General features: G+C 40.1%; 1 protein-coding gene across 1 annotated transcript in view; it reads left to right on the top strand.

Moving 5' to 3' along the window:
* Nucleotides 1–435, top strand: part of LOC107636456 — a 2,163-nt gene extending 1,728 nt beyond the window's left edge. Inside the window, exon 4 of the mRNA XM_016339962.1 lies at nt 40–435. Coding sequence (XP_016195448.1) covers nt 40–435 — 396 coding nt within the window. The remainder of the gene's footprint in view (nt 1–39) is intronic.

Genomic DNA, 23,923 nt, shown 5'->3' with positions numbered 1-23,923 from the left:
TTTTTTCTCTCCCACCTGCGTCAACACGTGACCCCTCAGCCAGGTCTGCTGGTTATATCAGACAGGCATAACGGCATCAAGGCCGCGCTTGAGGCTCCTGATGGAGGATGGCTACCTCCAGCTGCCTACCGTGCATTCTGCATTCGACATGTGGCAGCAAATTTCGCCCTGACCTTCAAGGGAAAGGACGCAAGGAGGCTTCTTGTGAATGCAGTGTATGCTAAGACGGAGGTGGAGTTCGATTACTGGTTTGATATTCTGCGGTCTGAAGACCCTGTCATGTGTGAGTGGGCGAACCAGATAGAGTATTCATTGTGGACACAGCATCGGGATGAAGGTCGGAGATTCGTGCACATGACGACAAATATCTCCGAGTGTGTTGATTCAATCATGAAGGGGGTCAGGAATCTCCCTGTTTGCTCACTGGTGAAGTAACTGTAACGGGCCAGCAAACTTCACCACATGTCTGTTGGCCACTCGGTACATGCAGTGGTACAACCACGCTAGTGCTACCGACCCCCAGCTGTAGGCACCCATCTCCTCAAGCCTAGTCACGTAAGGTAGCCATCTGATGTGAATACGGTTGCCCGACTTGTCGGCAAACAATAGAGTGTCCAACAACATCATGATATAGGCACGAACATAGTGCCTAACTGTCTCCTCGTCGGCCTCCTCGGGACACTCTCCGAAAGTCTCCTGGAACCAGCTGCAGTTCATTGTGAACTTCTGAATTTGGTTTGTAGGAGGTAACACACCAAGCAACTCCTGGAACCACACCCAGGCTGGACGCGCACCTTGGATATATATCTGAAAATCCGTCAGGCAACCACTGACTGATAAACCCCATATTTAGAGTTTATCTTGTGCTTGATTTAGGGGATTTTATGACCTTTTACCCACATTTATTCAATGAAATAGCATAGTTTAATGATTGTCTCCCAATTTATGCTTAAGTGTGAAAACATACTTTCTAGGCCCTTAATTAGCTAAATTTAATTCACCTTTGATTCCACTAGATGTCTTGATTTGTTTGTTAAGTAATTTCAGGTTGAAAAGGGTAGGAATGAATCAAAGGAATGGAGAAGAAAGCATGCAAAGTGGAGAAATCATGGAAAAGCAAGGATTTGGGATGATGAGACCCACGTGCACGCGCAGCAGACGCGCACGCGTGGATTGTGATGTCGCATGGCGACGCGTACGCGCACATGACGCGTACGCGTGGATGGAAAATTTGTCAAGCGACGCGCACGCGTGACGTACGCGTACGCGTCGATATTCGCACGCGACCCACTTAAAGTGAATCTGCTGGGAGCGATTCTAGGCTTCCCAGGCCCAAATCTAACTCACTTCTGATGCTATTTAACCCAAGGAATGAGAAGGAATCAACATACTTTTATACACTAATTTAGTTTAGTTTAATTTTTGGAGGGAAAGTTAGTTTTAGAGAGAGAAGCTCTCACTTCTCTCTAGAATTAGGATTAGATTAGATCTAGATTAGGAACTCTTAGATCTAGTTTAATTTCATGCTTTGATTTACTTTTCTCTTTTGTAATTCCTCTTCTTCTACACTTCTTCTCTCTAGTTTAGCATATAATTCTTGTAATTATCTACTTTTATGTTGATGCACTTTTGTTTCTTTTATTTTTATTTTGATGCAATTTATGATTCATGCTCCTTTATTGTTGAATTGCTTTACTTTCCTTTTATGCCTTCCATGTGTTTGTTTAAATGCTTGGTTGGATTTTAGTATAGGTTTTGTTCCTCTTGGCCTTGGTAGAGTAATTAGTGACTCTTGAGTTATCTAATGCCTTTGTTGATTGATAATTAGAAGTTGCTAATTGGTTTGAATGCCACTAAAGCTAGTCTTTCATCTAGATTAGGCTAGGACTTGTGGACTCAAGTTAATTCATCCACTTGACTTTCCTCCATGGTTAGAGGTTAACTAAGTGGGAGCAATGGACAATTGAAGTCACAATTGAGGAGGATAACTAGGATAGGACTTCTAGTTCTCATACCTTGCCAAGAGCTTTGTTAGATGATAGTTTATTTTCATTGCCATTTATATTTCTTGTCTAAAATCTCAAAAATCCTAAACATACTTCATAACCAATAACAAGGACACTCTATTGCAATTCCTAGGGAGAACGACCCGAGGTTTAAATACTTCGGTTTATAGATTTTAGGGGTTTGTACTTGTGACAAACAAATTTTTGTATGAAAGGATTATTGATTGGTTTAGAAACTATACTTGCAACGAGATTTCATTAGTGAATTTCTATGCCATCAAAATTCCGTTCATCAAAATGGCGCCGTTGCCGGGGAATTGCAATGGTGTTGTGTTATTGGTTATTGTATATATGTGAATATTGTGAATATGTTTACCTTTTGCTTCTTTGTTAGTTCTTGCTAGTTTTAGGATTTAATTTTCTTGCTTCTTATTTGATTTTGTTTTCATTTTCTCCTTCTATCATGAATTCTCACCTTGGCTATGAGTTTGGTTATCAACATGTTGTAGGAAATAAGGACTATAATGAGGATGTGTATGAAGGATGGGACAATCAAAGGTGGGAGGAGCCATATGCATATGATCAATCTTCATGGCAACAACCTCCACCAATAGGCTATGAACAAGAGCCATTCTATGATGCATATCAATCTAATGGTTATGGTGAATCTCCTTGTGACTTTCAAGAACCACCACCATATGCCTATGAGCCATATCCTCAACATAACCATCAACCACACTCACGAGCCTATTTTCACCAAACACCTCCATATGACCTTGACCCATATCCATCATACCAACCACCTTTTGAACCATATGAGCCATACATGGAACCACCATTCTAATATCAATACTCCCAAGAGCCACCTCAATATACATCACCATACCCTTACCAAGAAGAACCACCTTCCTATTATGAACCCTTTCTCCAAGACAATGAACCCTCTTATCCACTCCAATCTCCAATGGATGAAATCCTTGGCCTTATACTTCAAGGGCAAGGAGAAATGCAAAGAGAGACACTAGAATTTGTGGCCACCTTGACCGAGGTCGTATGTCGATTATCCTCCCAATGCTTGAGCACTCAAAGCACTCCCATGGTCACATGTGGAGAATTAATTGAAAAGCATAGCATGAAGGAGAGATTGGAAACTCCGATGAAAAATGAGGGATGTTATTTTGTATTAGAGCAATTGGAGGAGCCTATGATCATTGAAGAAGAGGAAGAAGTGGTTGAAGACTTGGGAGATGCGGAACCTCCTTGGGAACCTAGAGTCGAAGAGAACCTCCCCAAGGCGATCGAATTGGATGTTGGAGAGGAGAGTGAACAACCTCCAAAACAATTTTTGAATGAAGACTTGGAAGGAATGAAGCAAGAATTGAGTTCCCTTGGTGATGAAGATCATGCATCCAATCTTCTTGGTGGTGAATCCTTTGAATTTGAAGAACCTTCTTCCAAAGAGATAGAAAGCAATGTGGAGGTAGATTTTTCTCTTCCTCCCATTTATGATTTGAATGATGGAGAAGAGCTAGATAAAATATATGAACAAAGGATTGAAAGTGAAGAAGTTTGTGAGGAGGTGGAAGTGGACAAGGAAGACCACAAGGGAGTAGAGCTTGTAAGGATATTGGAGACACCTCTCCCCAAGCCATCACCATCCATTCTCTCATTCAAGTGGGTAAACCCTTTATCTCTAAGCTTCATTATCCCACTTGAATATGGGTTGCTTAAGATGGATGGTCAACTTAGAAATATATGTGGCTTTAAGAGCAAGAGGGAGATGGTTAATGGTTGGCATTGTAAGGGTTGGTATAGAGCTAGATCGCTTGGGTCTAGGAGAATGTTTGGTCGCTTACATGAGAATTCTAAAGTCATGCCACTCGGATGGATTAATAATGATCAACTTCAAGACGGGTGTGAAAATAAAGTGTGGGATCCCGGATCGCACAAGGATAATCGACTTTGGGAGCCCCAAGCTTGTGAAGAACTCCATCAAGACTTGGCTCAATCCATGAGAAATCTTGGGGCACAATGGAGAACCAAGCATTGATAGGAGTTTCAAGATGAATTCAAGCACAAGCCACCTTGATGAGGAGCTCCCCATAAGTCCAACTTAAGGACAATAAACAAAAGTGCTAGGTGGGAGACACCCCACCATGGTAAAATCTTTTCATTTTCTCTTTTATAAATATTGGTATAATTAGTTTAATTTCATGTTTAGATTAGTTAGTTGAGTTTATTTGGTAGTTTAGTATGTTAAATAAGGTTTTATGGTGTTTTGGTAGCTGTTTGGAGGTTTGGAATGCTTGGATTAGTGCAAAAATATAGAAAAATTTTGAAAAACAGAGCACCATCCACGCGTACGCGCACCTCACGTGTACGCGCGCCACAAGCACTTCCACCCACCCATGCGCACGCGTCATGCTCATGTACGCGTGGATACCAAATTTTCACTCCTCTATACATTGACCCGAGAGTTAGGCCCACACTGCGCCAATGTTGTGCCTGAGGCACAAACCAATTCACGCGTACGCGTACATGACGCGTATGCATCACTCTCGAAATATGCCATCGACACGGACGTGCCATTTACGCGCACGCGTCGCTCCCATTGCACCATTATTCGCGCGCGCGCGCGCCATGCACGCGTACGCGCAGATGCCCTTCCTTCACTACACTACTTTTTCTTCTCCTCTTTCCATTTCTTTCCTTCTCTTTTCTTCTTCCCTTCTCCTACCCCTCATCCAACACTTCCAAACACCATTGATAACCATTTATTTTAGTTAGTTAATTAGTTAGTTAGTTAGTTAGTTGATTAGTTAGTTTTAGTTAGTTTTCATTTCATTTTCTCTTTTTCATTATAAGTGTTGGATTATTGATTTTGTTTGCTATATATTGCTGCTTATTTCTAATTGCATGCTATTTTAGCATAATCATTTTGTTATTCACTGTTGGATTCTATTGATTGAGGTTATATTTTGCTACTTGGTTTTGAATTCTTCATGCTTACCTTTTGAAAATACCAAGGGATGAGAATCGCCTTCGAGCTTGTAACTCTACTTGAATTGCATGATTTGGCCACCATGTAATTGGAATCTTTTTCCTAGATTAGGCAATTTCTTGATGGTGGATGTTGAGAATTTATCTTAATGCATTGTGTTTAATGATCATATGCATCCATATGTTTATAGCTTGAATGCTCTCATGCTTCTTTAATGCTTGTTTCACCTTACAAGTTCGCTTACAGTATCTCAAGCACACTAGAATGAGTAAAGTGCATGCTTCTTTTGTGACATAACTTTTTATGCTAATGTGTGTTCTAAAAGGCGTGCAATTTAGAATTCACACACCTATTTGTCATAAATGTCACACTAATTCACTCACTTAATTCTAGTGATTAGTACCTCAATCCAACAATGTATGCTTCCTTGCTTTTGTGTTTTTTTATCTTATGGTGTTATTTTCTGTTTTTCATGATTAACGCACCGTAAGCGAAAATGGAAGTGGAAGAAAGAACACGCAGCACCGGTTGATCCGCCAGCTGAAGGTGGCAATCCGGAAGTCGCTGTACCCCCTTGCTCATCTTTGAATGCACCGAGGACGGTGCAAACTCTTAAGTGTGGGGAGGTCGTCCGACCGTTCGGCAATTTTGGGTGACAAATTTCTAATCTCAACACTTTTGCATTTCATTCTTAGGTTTTTAGAATTTTTACTTCCATTTTCTTATTTTGCATATATATACATAATAAGCTTAGTCAAAATAATGAAATTTTTCAAGATTTTTATCTATAGGGCACCAATTGATTTGAGTGAAAACTTTTCATAGCTTCTTTCTTGTGTGCATTATTCTCTTTCTATGATCGTAATCTTTGATTTGTTTGATTCTTTATGTCCATTATTTTGTGTATTCATGCATTTATATGATTGAGGCCATCATTTCATTTAGCTCACTTACCCAAATAGCCTTACCTTTTATCTTCCGTTGTTAGCCGATTTTGAGCCTACGCTTATCCCACTTTGTTCTTAATTTTAGCACATTACAAGCCTTAAAGCTAAAAACAATAAAAGTCCTTATTTGGATCTTTGATTAGCTTAGGCTAGTGAGTGTGTAACATTTAAGTGTGGGAAAATGTGGGACATTAGTTGAGAAAAAGGGTAGTTTTGTATTTTTGTTGTAAATATTGGAAATTGGGTATATGCTCATGTGTAATGAATGTAAAACCTTATGCATTGATGCTCTTGTATATATTTTATTGCAAATCAAAAAGAAAAAAAATGAGAGAAACAAAAGAAAAAGAAAAGAAAAAAATTTAGAAAAAGAAAGAAAAGAAAAAGAAAAAGAAAATGAAAGAAATAAAAAGGGGACAAAATGCCCTAAAGTGAAGCAATAAAGATCAATGCATATGTGTTGTGAAGTGAAAAGAAAATGCATGAGTATGTGAAAAAGTGAAGAATGGGTAGTTAGGTTAGTTTGAATTGTATAGGATGTCATAGGTTAGGTGGGAAGTCTAAGCTTATCAAAGATTTAAATCTCAAGTCCACTTGACCAAATATGCATCCTACCTTGACCTAGCCCCATTACAACCTAAAAAAAAGACCTCATGATACTTGTATGCATGCATGAAATAAATGTTGATTGTTAGAAGAAAAACAAATCTTGGAAAGCATGATTAGCAGAGAATTGAGAGAATCAACCCCAAACACTTGAGCGAATAGAGTGCAAACACTTCCGGTGAGGGTTTGATGCTCAATTACATGTCTCCACCTATGATCATCACTCTTCATGCAAGTTTGTAAAAATATTTAATTACTCAATTCAATTGTGGATTAGACTTGTTAATACCTTAGCCCTAGTGCATATATGCTTCTTGGGAATTGATTTATTTTGACCAAGCAATTACATTCATGTAGATAGTTGCATATAGTTTAGGTTGCACTTAGTTAGATTTCATTAAATAAAAGTTGATACACTTTGTTTCCTTCTTGGTTTAAGCATGAGGACATGCTTGGTTTAAGTATTGGGAGGTTGATAAACCCCATATTTAGGGTTTATCTTGTGCTTGATTTAGGGGATTTTATGACCTTTTACCCACATTTATTCAGTGAAATAGCATGGTTTCATGATTGTCTCCCAATTTGTACTTAAGTGTGAAAACATGCTTTCTAGGCCTTTAATTAGCTAAATTTAATTCACCTTTGATTCCACTAGATGCCTTGATTTGTTTGTTAAGTGATTTCAGGGTGAAAAGGGTAGGAATAAATCAAAGGAATGGAGAGGAAAGCATGCAAAGTGGAGAAATAATGGAAAAGCAAGGATTTGGGATGATGAGACCCACGCGCACGCGTGGATTGGGATGTCGCATGGCGACACGTATGCGCACATGACGCGTACGCGTGGATGGAAAATTTTTCAAGCGACGCGCACACGTGACGTACGCGTACGCGTCGATATTCGCACGTGACCCACTTAAAGTGAATCCGCTGGGGGCGATTTCTGGGCTTCCCAGGCCCAAATCCAACTCACTTCTGATGTTATTTAACCCAAGGAATGAGGAGGAATCAACATACTTTTACACACTAGTTTAGTTTAGTTTAATTTTTGGAGGGAAAGTTAGTTTTACAGAGAGAAGCTCTCACTTCTCTCTAGAATTAGGATTAGGTTAGATCTAGATTAGGAACTCTTAGATCTATTTTAATTTCATGCTTTGATTTACTTTTCTCTTTTGTAATTCCTCTTATTCTACACCTCTTCTCTCTAGTTTAGCATATAATTCTTGTAATTCATGCTCCTTTATTGTTGAATTGCTTTACTTTCCTTTTATGCCTTCCATGTGCTTGTTGAAATGCTTGGTTGGATTTTAGTATAGGTTTTGTTCCTCTTGGCCTTGGTAGAGTAATTAGTGACTCTTGAGTTATCTAATGTCTTTGTTGATTGATAATTAGAAGTTGCTAATTGGTTTGAATGCCACTAAAGCTAGTCTTTCATCTAGATTAGGCTAGGACTTGTGGACTCAAGTTAATTCATCCACTTGACTTTCCTCCATGGTTAGAGGTTAACTAAGTGGGATCAATGGACAATTGAAGTCACAATTGAGGAGGATAACTAGGATAGGAATTCTAGTTCTCATACCTTGCCAAGAGCTTTGTTAGATGATAGTTTATTTTCATTGCCATTTATATTTCTTGTCTAAAATCTTAAAAACCCCAAACATACTTCATAACCAATAATAAGGACACTCTATTGAAATTCCTAGGGAGAATGACCCGAGGTTTAAATACTTCGGTTTATAGATTTTAGGGGTTTGTACTTGCGACAAACAAATTTTTGTATGAAAGGATTATTGATTGGTTTAGAAACTATACTTGCAACGAGATTTCATTAGTGAATTTCTATGCCATCAAAATTCCATTCATCACTGACATAACATCTGTCAACTGGCAAGCCCAGCTGGTACACCACGTCCTGTAGTGTGATCGTGCACTCCCCGTACGGCATGTGGAATGTGTGCATCTCCGGCCACCACCGCTCGACGAAAGCATTGACAAGAGGCTCATCCAATCTGAACCATCTATCGTTCAGCCTCACAAGATGGTATAATTCGACCATCTGCAGGTATGGGATGTACCTCTCGTCGAGTCGCATGCCCTGCTGCCGCCACATACTCGAGATGCATCGCTGGGGCTGCGCATAAAATGGACCGCATAATTACAACTACTTACAAAACCACTAACAGCATAAACCACGAACAGAAACCACTAATAGAAAAAACTAACATAAACCACTAACAAAAATCACATGTAAAACCACTGGCATAAACCACTTGCAAAACTGCAAGCATAAACCACTAACATAAACCACTTACAAAAACCGCGTGCAAAACCATTGGCATAAATCACTTGCAAAACCGCATGGATAAACCACTAACAAAAATCGCGTGCAAAACCACTAGCATAAACCACTTCCAAAACCACAGGCCTAAACCACTAACATAAACCACTTTCGAAACCACTAACATAAACCACCAAGTAAACCACAAACAAAACCACTAAAATGAACCACATGCAAAATCACTAACATGACCAAGATGCAAAATCACTAACATAAACCAAACCCTAAACCTAAACATAAACCACATGCAAAACCACTAACAAAACCACTTCGAATACCACTAACATAAACCACTAACATAAACCACCAACAAAACCGCAAACAAAACCTTAAACAAAACCACTAAAATAAACCACTAACAATACCGTAGTTATAAACCACTAACATAAACCACCAACAAAACCACAAGCAAAACCACTAAAATAAATCACATGCAAAACCACTCGCGTAAACCACATGCAAAACCACTCACATAAACCACATGCAAAACCACTAAAATATACCAAAAAAAAATTTTTCTAACTACTAACCTCGTCGTTGATGACCCCGGCAATATGAGCAACTCCATCCAAACGATATAGTCTTTCCGGATCGTCTTCCATCAGCTTAGTATCTTGCTCGAGCCTTTGTCAGAGTGAATCTGGGTCGTTTTCTCTGGGATTTGGTGGGGTTTGAGAATGGAAAAGTGATTCGAATGAGGTGGGTTCGAACTCCTTTTATAGCCGAATCCAGTGTAATTCGAATCAACCCCATTCGAATTACTACTAGAGGCAAAAAGTGAGTAATTCGAATCAACCAAATTCGAACTATTTGGGGTTTCGTGCAAAAGTGTAATTCGAATCAACCTGATTCGAATTAATCAAAGTGTAATTCGAATAAGGTGGATTCGAATTAGTGAGTGTGTGCGTGTGTGTAATTCGAATCAAGGTGATTCGAATTACATGTATTTCAGGTTCGAATTGACCTGGTTCGAACTACATAGAAACGTGATTTGGTTAATTCATGAACCAGTTTTCGGTTTGGCTGATTCGTGTAATAATTAAATTGCTTTATGAATTTTTATGTAAGGATTAAATTAGTTTTGTAACTTTTAAAAAATAAACTACCATTTATATTTATAAATATTTAAAACAAGTTTATAACCCTAATCTATCTTACCTCCAATCTTCAATTTGTCACCACTGCTACCACCAAAAGCCCTCAATAATCACATCACCAAAACCATCCTCTTCTATTTTTTATTTTCTCTGTTTTCTATTTTTTTTCATCTTAAATTTAGCAAAGTGCTAATATCATCAGTATATTAGGGATCACAAACAAACACCAATAAATTGAATAGGGTCCAATATCATACAATTTACGAAGTATCTTTTTTGTTAACCAACAAAGCAAACACAAAAGAATTGTTCTACAGTGGATATACAATATAATGAAGAGATAAATATTTATTTTTATAGATAGCTAGTTAGATTTTTTTAGGAGAATATATAGTTTTATTTTTATTAATTTTTTAAAATAGATTATACAGGCTGCTTTTTATTCTCTTCACACAAAAATCTCTTTATCATAGAATTATCCTTGTTCTACATTCTCATTTATTGAAAAAAATTAAAAATCTCACCTAACATTTAGCCTCTCATTCATTTTAAATTTAATTTCCTGCTCTACAGCACCAATCAAGTTGTAAGAAAATGTCTCTAAAACTCAATAACTCATTATATAACGACCGCATTTTTGAAAAAAAATTTAAATATAAATAAGTTATAATTTATTTTATTTATAGATTAGTTTCCCGCCGCCGTGCTGCTTCGCCGTCTATGGGGAGTCGCTGCCGATCCGCCACGAGCCGCCATCGCAAGTCAACAACGAAGAGAGAGAGAGCCGTGAGGAGGAGGATCGCGCCACCCAGTCGTCGTTGTCCTCGCTGCGCCGCCGTCGAGCCCACTGAGCAGAAGCCCATCACCGCCGTTCGCGCCTCTGTCGCCGTCCGAGAAGCTTCCATGGCCGTTGCCGTCGAGCCCACTGAGCAGAAGCCCATCACCGCCGTTCTGGTTTCTTGCTTTCTGTTTTTTTTTTTTGCTTTCTGTTTTTCGTGTTCTTGGTGGTGGTGGTGTTGTTGGTGTTGGTGTTGGTGATGGTCTTGTTTTCTGTTTCTGTTTCTGTTTTTTGTTTGGTGTGGTTTGGTGTTGTTTGGTGTTGTTGCTGTTGTTTGGTGTTCTTGGTGGTGGTGGTGGTGGTGGTTGTGGTGGTGCTGGCTGTGGTGCTGGTTGTGGTGGTGGTGTTGGTGTTGGTGGTGGTGGTGGTGGAGGAGGTAATTGTGCTGGTAGTGGTGAGGGTATATTTGTCCAAAAAAAATTAAAAAGATGATTTTAATACGAAAAAAAACGTTAAGTATGGTTTTAAATCAAAATATACATCGAGGACGGATTCGATTCCGACCCTCAACGTGAGGGACCAAAACAATACTTATCCCTTACTTGTATTTTAATATATCCAGCTTTCATTGTTATCCGTTTAAGATATTTATAATTTGAATCGCCGACTCAACAGCCTTAATACGCGACACCTAACCACTCATTAAACACATCATCACTTATCATTAATCATCATCACCAATCAGCCATGCATGCTTCATTTTTTTGGAAAAAGAAAAGAAAGCGAACAGAGAGAGGGGCATGAACTCCATGGAATCGTGACCTTCATCGTTCGATTTCTTGTGATCTGTAACTCAAATAAAAAATCTACTCTGATTAAATTGTTCGTATCTTCGTTTTCTTCACGTTGATGTCACTTTTGTTCGGAAGAAGTCGTCGGAGGGAGCCGTTGAACCTTCCAGAGCCGCAGTCATGAGGAGCGTCGCCGTCGAGATGCCGTGAGAAGAGTCAGACGAGATAGAGAGAGGAAGTGATGGAGAAGAGAGGAAGGTATCGTGGTTTCTGTAACACCCTAATTAGCCTAAGCTTTATCTCGCGTTGTAAAGCAAAGGTTAACCAAAGATTAAGACAGTTCTAAAGCTCATACGTATAATATATAGAAAGAATAATATAATCTAGAAGACCAATAAAAGATATAGCTCAAATTTTTGGATTTGAAAAGCGCAATATGTACTAATAAAGCTACTAGCTTAAGGCACAAGAAACAGATAAAATATAACAAAAGATAGGTATATAATATCATAGGAAACTAGCCACGGCTCACGGAGTTTAAGCCAGCTAGCCATATACAAATATACAGAACCATATAGAAACCTGACAGTTTAAAAACAACTTATACAAGTTTTTCTCTCATAATACAAGCCTCAAGGCAAAGACAAAATACAAAAGGAGAGATGTATAAACAAGATGAACCAAAAAGACTCCAAAAGAATCCAAGATCATCTGCTTCTGTCACCATCCAGAGCAACTCACCGAGGTGGGTTGCGACCTGCATCTGAAAAACAGAACAGAATATAAGACCCCGGGACGCCAAAGGCAATCCTAGCTCCATATCCATCACAAGATTCAACTTAAAGCATTCTAAAACAAATAAGCATAATTATATGAAACCTTAACACAAATGAACCGGGTAATCTATCTTAGGGGAATACTATTCTAACCAAATACTGCTGTCCCACAGCCTTCACCAACCTATTCTCCATGCGATCCCATCGCCACCGCCTTCCGAACCTCCTCAATCCTAGTAGAAAGCACAAATAATAACAATGCAAGTAATTCACAAGTAAAAGCATACAAAGCAAGTAGATCAAGTAAGCAAATAGGTATGTTATTCAATTAGGCATACAATTATAAGTCGGCAAAGCAAACAAACAGATAGAAAATGCATATGATGAATGCCTGCCCTACTGGCTGTGATATCACATTGTCGGTTCAACTGCCAACGCGACACATCTCCATGGAGACATCGCCCTTCGGATTTTCTCATATGGGAACCCCCGAGATATAGTGCCCGAATCACTGTCCAGGTACCGGCGCCTGCATGCTCTATTGATCCAAAGGGATGCGAGCGAGATACTCTTACCACAGACCTCACATCTCAACGCAAGCGGGACGAACCACTGCCCTTACACCGTCGCCGCTACCTCGACAGGCGGGATCCAACCGCCGTCCCTACCGGGCGCATAGCGTCTCATAATCTCAGTAAAAACAATATTTCAGTGGTTTTCAGAAAATATTTTCAGTATACATGGATCCATTATCTCATTCAGAGTCCGAGACTCATCTCAACCACTGCCTATTCATAACTCAGTTCCCAAATATCAACAGTTCATCATTCCTCATCTCATATATCAATCATCCTTCTCCGAACGTCAAACCATTCTCAGCACGCCAGAAACCTAGGCCTCCGTTTTCTAATTTATCATAAAATCATCTACTAGAACCCATAAGTTATATCCAATGTTCTAATACTCAAAAGTAGGCCCAAAAGTCTTGAAATGGTATTATAGAAGCTTACAACCTTGTTGGGAAGGTAGAATAGTTGAAAAACAAGTAAAATTTGAGAAACAATACGTGTGCGGCCGCACAGGGGTGTGTGCATGCGCACGCCCAGAAGATTTTAAGATGTGTGCGTACGCACACCCCTGTGCCAGCGCCCCTAATAGACTGGCCTTCCTAACGTGTGCGTCCGCACAGGTTGAAATTTTTTTCTAGATATGTGCGCGCACAAGCTGTGCTAGTGCTGCAAAAAGAACGCACTTCCATGCCTGTGTGTGCGTACAGGTGGGTGCATCCCCACAGGTCAAAATTTTTGCAGGGTGTGCGTCCGCACAAGGGTGAGCGCTCGCATATATCAGAAATCATGAAATTCTGCAACTTTGCCAAATCTCATATTTTTAACACCAACTTTGACTGATCATAACTTCCTTTACAAAATTCCAATTTTCACAAATTTTATATAGATTTAAAGGGTTTTCAAAGATCTTTAATTCTAATCAAATTTCAATCAATTTCGAAAACCCAGGAAAAAGTTATGATCGAACAAATTTCACCAAAAACCTAATTTTACCAAACTTTACAATTTACACAATTTCTTACCATACACATTCCAAATCATACCAAACCATTCAAAACTCCATTTCTCATTAATATCCACACTCTAGGACATATTACACAAGTTTTACTACTCTTTCCTTTACATTTCGACATTTTCAACCTTGAATATCAACATCCACCACATCAAGCAATTTCTCACCAATACATTCACATTTTCTCATTTCATCAATATCAATCTTTCTCATTAACTCATTCATACTCCATATTAATAACTAACATACATATTCATACAAGTTCATCATACATCACATTCCCACCCCATTATCTCAATCAACATTTACAACATCAACAACCCAAACAATCATTAACAACATATAAATTCCAACCCTATCCTATGGGTCACTAGCCTAAGTGTCCATGAATATTATATACTACATAGAGGAAACCAAAACCATACCTTGGCCGATTTCCAATATGCCCTTAACCGAAAGTTGAGTACAAGCTAGGCTTTTCAACACAATCTAAGCCACCAACAATCACCAATAAGCTCCAACAAGTTCAAATACTCACCAGTTTAAGCTATAAAACACATAATTCACAATAATTCAACCTAGGGTTCCAATTAAACATAAATTCACAAGGGTTTAGTGGCTCTTTCCTTTTTCAACAGATTTGGATGTCAAAACCCAAAGCTAAGCAAGGCTTAGAGCAAACCTAAACATCCAAAATTACAAAAACTAACTTAATCACAAACCCTAAGAACCAAAATTTTGGAGAGAAGAATAAAAAGGATTTCATGGTTACCTCTCTATTTTCTTGTATGGGTTTTGTAGAGCTCTTCACGAGGAATGCATAGCTGCAAACAGTGCGGCGATCGAAGCTCTCTAACTCAAGATATGAGCTTTGGAAGATTGAGAATGAATAATGCTCATGGGGGTTTCTTCTTCCTCTCTTCCTCAGCTGTGTTTTGTTGTGTTTATGTGTTTGTGCTGAAGTGGGTTCATTAAATGAGCCTTTTATATGTTGGGCTTGGGCCCAACTTGGGTCCGGTCCAACCCATTAGCATTTTTAGCCCGTTTGGCCCAACTTCGGGCCAAACCTTTAAAATTAACGCCCGATTTTTCATTTCTAACATTTTTCTAAGGTTTTTGACTGTTTTCATTTTTTCGCGTACGGTACGGGGCAGACTTGAACCGGTTCAACCGGTTCAACTGCCGATTCGTAATTTTTTACGGTTTTTTGCAGAAGGCACATTTTCTGACTCAGAAAAACCCATTGAGTCCAAAAATCACCTTTAAACCCTCAAATTCTCTCTCTAACTTTTCAGAATCTAATTTGGGCAATATTAATTACTTAATTAACCGGTTGATTAGTTGCGGTTCTTACATTCTCCCCACCAAATAAGAAATTTTGCCCTCAAAATTTGAATTACCTTAGAAAAGCTCGGGATAATCCTTTCGCATTTCAGACTCCAATTCCCACGTATGCTCTTCTACTCCTGCTCGCTCCCAAGCAACTTTAACTAATGAAACGTCCTTTCCTCGCAGCTTCTTCACACTTGTGTCATCGATCCTCACTGGCGTCACTTGGAAGGTTAAGTTCTCCTTCAACTCTACTGACTCAGGCTCCAACACATGAGCCGCATCTGGCGTGTACTTACGGAGTTGTGACACGTGGAATACGTCATGCAAAGCAACTTGATACGCCACCAGCCCGAATCGCCTTAAAACCTCAATCGGTCCAATATATCTTGGATTCAACTTCTTGGTCTTAATTGCTCTTCCAATCCCAGTTGTCGGTGTCACCCGAAGAAATACATGTTCTCCCACTTCAAACTCTAATGGTTTCCTCCTGTGATCCGCATAACTCTTCTGTCAACTTTGAGCAGTTAGAATCCTTGCACAAATCTTCTTAATGTTCTCAGTAGTCTCTGCTATTACCTCAGGACCTAAAACACTTGCTTTACCAGATTCATACCAACAAAGTGGAGATTGGCACTTCCGTCCATACAAGGCCTCATACGGAGCCATCCCAATGCTCACACATGAAAGTTGTTGTTATACACAAACTCCACCAATGGCATGTAACGATCCCAACTCCCAGGTTGATCCAATACACATGCTCTCAGCATATCTTCCAACGTCTGAATAGTCCTTTCCGACTGTCCATCGGTTTGTGGATGATATGCGGTACTGAGACATAGCTTCGTACCGAAAGCTCTTTGGAAAGCTCCCCAAAACCTTGAAGTGAATCGGGGATCTTGGTCCGACACTATGCTCGATGGCATACCATGCAACCTTACTATCTCCTTTATATACAATCTTGCTAACTCCTCTATAGAACAGTTTACTCGGATAGGTAGAAAATGAGCAGATTTGGTTAAGCGATCTACGATCACCCAAATCGCATCAAATCTTGACCTAGTCCTCGATAAACCGGTCACAAAATCCATTGCAATTCCTTCCCACTTCCACTAAGAAATCTCAAGTGGTTGTAGCATTCCTGATGGTTTCTGATGCTCTATCTTCACCTTCTGGCAAGTTAGACACTTGGATACCACTGTTGCTACATCACCCTTCATCCTGGGCCACCAGAACATCTTCTTTAAGTTATAATACATCTTCGTGCTTCCAGAATGAATGAAAAACCCACTATTGTGAGCTTCCGACAACAAATCTTGTCTCAAACTCCCAACATCTGGTATGCAAATCCTTCCCTTGTATCTCCATAACCCTTCATCATCCTTAGTGAATTCTTCGCGCCTCTTATCACCAACTGGTTGAAACAATTGCTGAAACTTCTGCTCATCTTATTGAGCCCTTTGTATTTCTGATTTAAACGTGCTTGAGATCTGCAACTGATTTAAACAAGCCCTTTCTACAACTTCACCAATATCCATCTTAAGATCCACGAACTTGTCCACTAACTCTTCTTCCTTGATTCTCATCCAAGCAATTGTTAAAGATTTCTGACTCAAAGCATCTGCTACCACATTCGCCTTCCCAGGGTGATAACTCAATTCAAAATCGTAGTCCTTAAGCAACTCCATCCATCTCCTATGACGCATATTAAGCTCTTTCTGATCAAAGATGTACTTGAGACTCTTATGATCAGAAAAGACACTAAACCTCACTCCATACAAGTGGTGTCTCTAAATCTTCAATGCAAATACAATCGCCGCTAATTCGAAGTCATGAGTTGGGTAATTCACCTCATGCGTCTTAGCTGATGCGATGCGTAAGCCACCACATTCCAATGTTGCATCAACACGCAACCCAAACCTTTCAATGACACATCACAAAATACTTCAAACAGTTCATGCGGTTCCGGCAAGATTAAAACAGGTGCTGAAGTTAACTTCTGCTTCAAGTTTGGAAACTCTCTTCACATTCTGATGTCCATACAAAAGGCGCTTCTTTCCTTGTCAACTTCGTCATTGGTAGTGCAATCCGAGAAAATCCTTCGATAAATCTTCGGTAATATCTGGCTAAACCCAAAAAGCTTCTTACTTCCGTTACCGTCGTCGGTCTTTCCCATTCCATCACCGCTTCTACCATAGAAGGATCTACCGCTATACCTCCCTTGCTCACCACATGACCTAGAAATTTCACTTCCTCTTTCCAAAACTCACACTTCGACAACTTAGCATACAATTTTTGCTCTTTCAGGATTTGCAGCACAATCCTCAAGTGCTCCTTATGCTCTTTCACCGTCTTAGAATAAACTAAGATGTCGTCTATGAAAACCACCACGAATTTATCCAAAAAGAGACGAAAGACTCTGTTCATGTAATCCATGAAAACAGCAGGTGTATTCGTTAACCCAAAGGACATTACCGCAAACTCGTAGTGTCTATAGCGTGTCCTAAATGCAGTCTTAGGGATATCATCTTCTTTCACCCTTATTTGATGGTAACCGGATCTCAAATCAATCTTGGAAAATACTCCAGCTCCTTGCAATTGATCCATCAAGTCATCTATCCCTGGTAGCGGGTACTTATTCTTCATAGTCACTTTATTCAACTGTTGGTAATCCACATACAGTCGCATTCCTCCATCTTTCTTCTTTACCAATAAAACTGGCGCTCCCCACGGTGATACACTCGGTCGAATGAACCTCTTGTTCAGAAGCTCTTCCAACTGAGCCTTTAACTCTGCCAGCTCTATCGAAGCCATTCTATACGGCGCAATCGACACTGGTCTGGCTCCCGGAACCAATTCAATCATAAATTCAATTTCCCTTTGAGGTGGAAACTCAGAGATATCTTCCGGGAATACCTCGGGAAAATCTCTAACCACCGGTGTCTGATCTATGTTCTGGGCATCACCCAACGCATTAGTAGCCAACAGAATATAACTCTGACACTCCTCCCCACTACAATGCACCATTACAGAGTTCAAGTAATACCCCGTAGCTACCACTGCTCCATTTTCTCCTTCCGGCATAAACCGAATTGTTCATTCAAAGCAATCCAACAAAACCCGATTCTTCGACAACCAATCAAACCCCAAAATCATCTCCAATCCAATCGTTGGCAAACAGATCAAATCATACACAATGTCTCAACTCTCAAGCTTGAAACCTACTTGTCTACAACCTGACCTAGTCATAACTGTTTGATGCAGAGTATGTACATGCAGATCAAATGGTAACTCTGACACTTTCAAGCTTAATTCCTCAACTTTAGCAATAAAATAAACGAATGCAAAGCTCCAGTATCATATAATGCAACTAAGGACTTATCATCAATTAAACATATACCTCTCATCAACGGATCTGCCTTGGAAGCATCCTTGGCATTCACAACAAAGACTCGCCCCTGGTGCTGACTCTGACCCGCACTCTGGTTCTTCTCACGTGTGCAACCCCTCGCAAAATGACCAGGCAAGCCACAGTTGAAGCACCCACCTATACCAATCTTGCAAGAGTCATATGGTTGAAAACGTCCACAATAATCACAAGCTAAATCCGAAGAACTCTTACTTTGATTTCCTCTCCCTTTTCCATGCTGAAACTGATCATGGGTGTTCTTTCTAAAGCCTCCTTAACCTTGAGGCGCATATCCTTCTCTTTTGAAGCTTTGCCATCTAGGATGAAAATACTTGCCACGCCCCCGACTAGAGCTTCCTCTATGAGTTTCCTTGGACGAAGCTATCGTCTTGGCATACTCTTCCACCACTCTCGCCTTGTTCACCAAGTCGGAGAAGACACGGATTTTCATAGGAGCCACAGCAGTCATAATGCTCTCCTTTAAACCCTTCTAGTACTTAATGCACTTCCAGCTCTCGTAAGTCTCCGGGGCACCTTGACATACCCTAGAAAACCTACAGAGTTCCTCAAACTTGTTAGTGTAGTCTGCCACAGATAGAAAACCTTGCTTCAGCTGCATTAGTTCCATCTACTTTGCTTCCCTTGCAGACTCAGGGAAGTATTTCTTATAGAAAGCTATCTGGAACACCTCCCATGGAATGTCGGCGTTCTGAAGCTGTAGCAAGCGACACTCTGTTTGCCACCAGGGCTGGGCCTCTCTCGCTAGCTGATAAGCGGCGAACTCGACATATTGATTGATGGGAACATGCTACGCCTGTAAAGCACGCTCCATAGCCTAAAACTAGTGATCCGCTTCAGTAGGATTAGTGGATCCTCGGAAAGTTGGCGGATGAACCTTGAGGAACGTTGCCAAGGTCATCGGAACTCCTCCCGTGTTATCGCCATTTCCCTTAGCATTATCATTGGCATTTCCTTCTCCGTTCCCATTGCCATTCCCCATCAGTTGGCCTAGCCTCTGCACAGCTTGCAGAGTCGCAGTAGCATTAGCTTCCATGGTACTAGCGAGATTCGCCATTGCCGTCATGAATTCGGCATGATTGTCAGCTGTTTGCTCATTCCTACTTTCTCGGGTACGTGTTCGACCTCGCCCGTGAGTGGCCATGTAGGGTTCCTATCTACACCAAACAATCGATATCAAGGTGATCAGTCTCAATATCAAAAGCCTAGTGCTTCAATTATCCCAAACAGGCACTCACAAACAAGCATGCCATGCATATATCAAGTAGATAACCTAATAGCATAAAAGAAAAGACCCACAAAGTATGCAAAGAAGCACAATCAGTCCATCCCTCAGGCTCACGAGGACGAACTGCTCCTATACCACTAAATGTAATACCCTAATTAGCCTAAGCTTTATCTCGCGTCGTAAAGCAAAGGTTAACCAGAGATTACGATAGTTCTAAAGCTCATACGTATAATATATAGAAAGAATAATATAATCTAGAAGCCCGATGAAAGATATAGCTCAAATTTTTGGATTTGAAAAGCGCAATACGTACTAATGAAGCTACTAGCTTAAGGCACAAGAAACAGATACGATATAACAAAAGATAGGTATATGATATCGTAGGAAACAAGCCACGGCTCGTGGAGTTTAAGCCGGCTAGCCATATACAAGTATACAGAATCATATAGAAACCTGACAGTTTAAAAATAGCTTATACAAGTTTTTCTCTCATAATACAAGCCTTTAGGCAAAGACAAAATACAAAAGGAGAGATGTATAAACAAGATGAACCAAAAAGACTCCAAAAGAATCCAAGATCCTCCGCTTCTGTCACCATCCAGAGCAACTCACCGATGTGGGTTGCGACCTGCATCTGAAAAACACAACAGAATATGGTATGAGAACCAGAGGTTCTCAGCATGGTAACAGTGCCCAGTGATGTAGGATATAAGACCCTAGGACGCCAAAGGCAATCCTAGCTCCATATCCATCATAAGATTCAACTTAAAGCATTCTAAAACAAATAAGCATAATTATATGAAACCTTAACACAAATGAACCGGGTAATCTATCTTAGGGGAATACTATTCTAACCAAACACCGTTGTCCGACAGCCTTCACCAACCTATCCTCCATGCAATCCCATCGCCACCGCCTTCTGAACCTCCTCAATCCTAGTAGAAAGCATAAATAATAACAATGCAAGTAATTCACAAGTAAAAGCATACAAGGCAAGTAGATCAAGTATGCAAATAGGCATGTTATTCAATTAGGCATACAATTACAAGTCAGCAAAGCAAAAAATAGATAGAAAATGCATATGATGAATGCCTGCCCTACTGGCTGTGATATCACATTTTTGGTTCAACTACCAACCCAACACATCTCCATGGAGACGTCGCCCTTTGGATTTTCTCATATGGGAACCGCCGAGATATAGTGCCCGGATCACTGTCCAGGTACCAGCGCCTGCACGCTCTATTTATCCAAAAGGATGCGAGCGGGATACTCTTGCCACAGACCTAACATCTCAATGCAAGTGGGACGAACCACCACCCTTACGCCGCCGCAGCTACCTGGACAGGCGGGATCCAACCGCCATCCCTGTCGGGTGCATAGCGTTTCATAATCTCAGTAAAAATAATATTTCAGTGTTTTTCAGAAAACATTTTCAGTATACATGGATCCATCATCTCATTCAGAGTCTGCGACTCATCTCAACCACTGCCTATTCATAACTCAGTTCCCAAATATTAACAGTTCATCATTCCTCATCTCATATATCAATCATCCATCTCCTAACGTCAAACCATTCTCAGCACGCTAGAAACCTAGGCCTCCGTTTTCTAATTTATCATAAAATCATCTACTAGAACTCTTAAGTTATATCCAATGTTCTAATACTCAAAACTAGGCCCAAAAGTCTTGAAATGGTGTTATAGAAGCTTACAACCATGTTGGGAAGGTAGAATAGTTGAAAAACAAGTAAAATTTGAGAAACAGGACATTTGTGGCCGCACAGGGGTGTGTGCATGCGCACGCCCAGGAGATTTTAAGATGTGTGCGTACGCACAGGAGTGTGCATACGCACAGGTGGCAAAACTTTCAGAATCTGTTCACTTGCACAATGGTGCACGAAATTGTGATCTCTAAAACGGCGCCAAAAACTTGGTACGCACGTTCATAATCTCAATTCTTTTTCACAACTCCGCACAACTAAGCAGCAAGTGCACTGGGTCGTCCGAGTAATAAACCTTATGTGAGTAAGGGTCGATCCCACGGAGATTGTCAGCTTGAAGCAAGCTATGGTCATCCTTGTAAATCTCAGTCAGGTGGATTCAAATGGTTGTGAAGTTTTGATAATTAAAATATAAATAAAATATAAAATAGGTTAGAAGTACTTATGTAATTCACTGGTGAAAATTTCAGATAAGCGTATGGAGATGCTTTGCTCCTTCTGAATCTCTGCTTTCCTACTGCCTTCATTCAATCATTCATACTCCTTTCCATGGCAAGTTTTATGTTGGGGGATCACCGTTGTCAATGGCTACCGTCCGTCCTCTTAGTGAAAATGGTCCAAATGCACTGTCACCGCACGGTTAATCATCTGTCAGTTCTCGATCATGTTGGAATAGGATCCATTGATCCTTTTGCATCTGTCACTACGCCCAACACTCGTGAGTTTGAAGCTCGTCACAGTCATCCATTCCCAGATCCTACTCGAAATCCCACAGACAAGGTTTAGACTTTCTGGATCTCAGGAATGACTGCCAATAATTCTAGCCTATACCACGAAGACTCTGATCGTGAACCAGAAGGCTAAGAGATACACACTCAAGCTATTGCAGATAGAACAGAAGTGGTTGTCAGGCACGCGTTCATAAGTGAGAATGATGATGAGTGTCACGGATCATCACATTCATCAGGTTGAAGTACGAGTGAATATCTTGGAATAAGAATAAGCTTGAATTGAATAGAAAAAACAATAGTACTTTGCATTAATTCATGAAGAACAGCAGAGCTCCACACCTTAATCTATGGGGTGTAGAAACTCCACCGTTGAAAATACGTAAGTGATGAAGGTCTAGGCATGGCCGAATGGCCAGCCCCCTAAATGTGATCAAGAGATCAAAAGTGATACAAAGATAGTCTCAAAAATGATCAAAAGATGTGAAATAAATCACTAAAAGTAGTTTTTATACTAAACTAGTAACTAGAGTTTACAGAAATGAGTAAATGATGCAAAAATCCACTTCCGGGATCCACTTGGTGTGTGCTTGGGCTGAGCATTGAACTTTACACGTGTAGAGACTTCTCTTGGAGTTAAACGCCAGGTTGCAGCCTGTTTGTGGCGTTTAACTCTGGTTTGTAACCTGTTTTTGTCGTTTAACTCCAGAATAGGGCAGGAAGTTGGCGTTTGAACGCTAGTTTGCATCATCAAAACTTGGGCAAAGTATGGACTATTATATATTGTTGGAAAGCCCTGGATGTCTACTTTCTACCGCAATTGAGAGCGCGCCAATTGGGTTTCTGTAGCTTCAGAAAATCCACTTCGAGTGCAGGGAGGTCAGAATCCAACAGCATCTGCAGTCCTTTTTCAGCCTCTGAATCAGATTTTTGCTCAGGTCCCTCAATTTCAGCCAGAAAATACCTGAAATCACAGAAAAATACACAAACTCATAGTAAAGTCCAGAAATGTGAATTTTTCATAAAAACTAATAAAAACATAGTAAAAACTAACTAAATTATACTAAAAACTACCTAAAAATAATGCCAAAAAGCGTATAAATTATCCGCTCATCACACAACCTGTGCCAGCACCCCTAACAGACTGGCCTTCCCAACGTGTGCGTCCGCATAGGTTGAAATTTTTTCCTAGATATGTGCTAGCGCTGCAAACAGAACGCACTTCCCTGCCTGTGCGTGCGCACAGGTGTGTGCGTTCACACAGGTCAAAATTTTCGTAGGGTGTGCGCTCGTACATATCAGAAATCATGAAATTCTGCAACTTTGCAAAATTTCAGATTTTTAACACCAACTTTGAATGATCATAACTTCCTCTATAAAATTCCAATTTTCACAAATTTTATATAGATTTAAAGGGTTTTCAAAGATCTTTAATTCTAATTAAATTTCAATCAATTTCGAAAACCCAGGAAAAAGTTATGATCGAACAAATTTCACCAAAAACCTAATTTTACCAAACTTCACAATTTACACAATTTCTTACCATACACATTCCAAATCATACCAAACCATT

The sequence above is a fragment of the Arachis ipaensis genome, chromosome B04 (assembly GCF_000816755.2).
Source record: "Arachis ipaensis cultivar K30076 chromosome B04, Araip1.1, whole genome shotgun sequence".
Classification (NCBI taxonomy): Eukaryota; Viridiplantae; Streptophyta; class Magnoliopsida; order Fabales; family Fabaceae; genus Arachis; species Arachis ipaensis.
The sequence above is the reverse complement of the archived record's forward strand: the minus strand, read 5'-3'. Positions and strand labels throughout refer to the sequence as shown.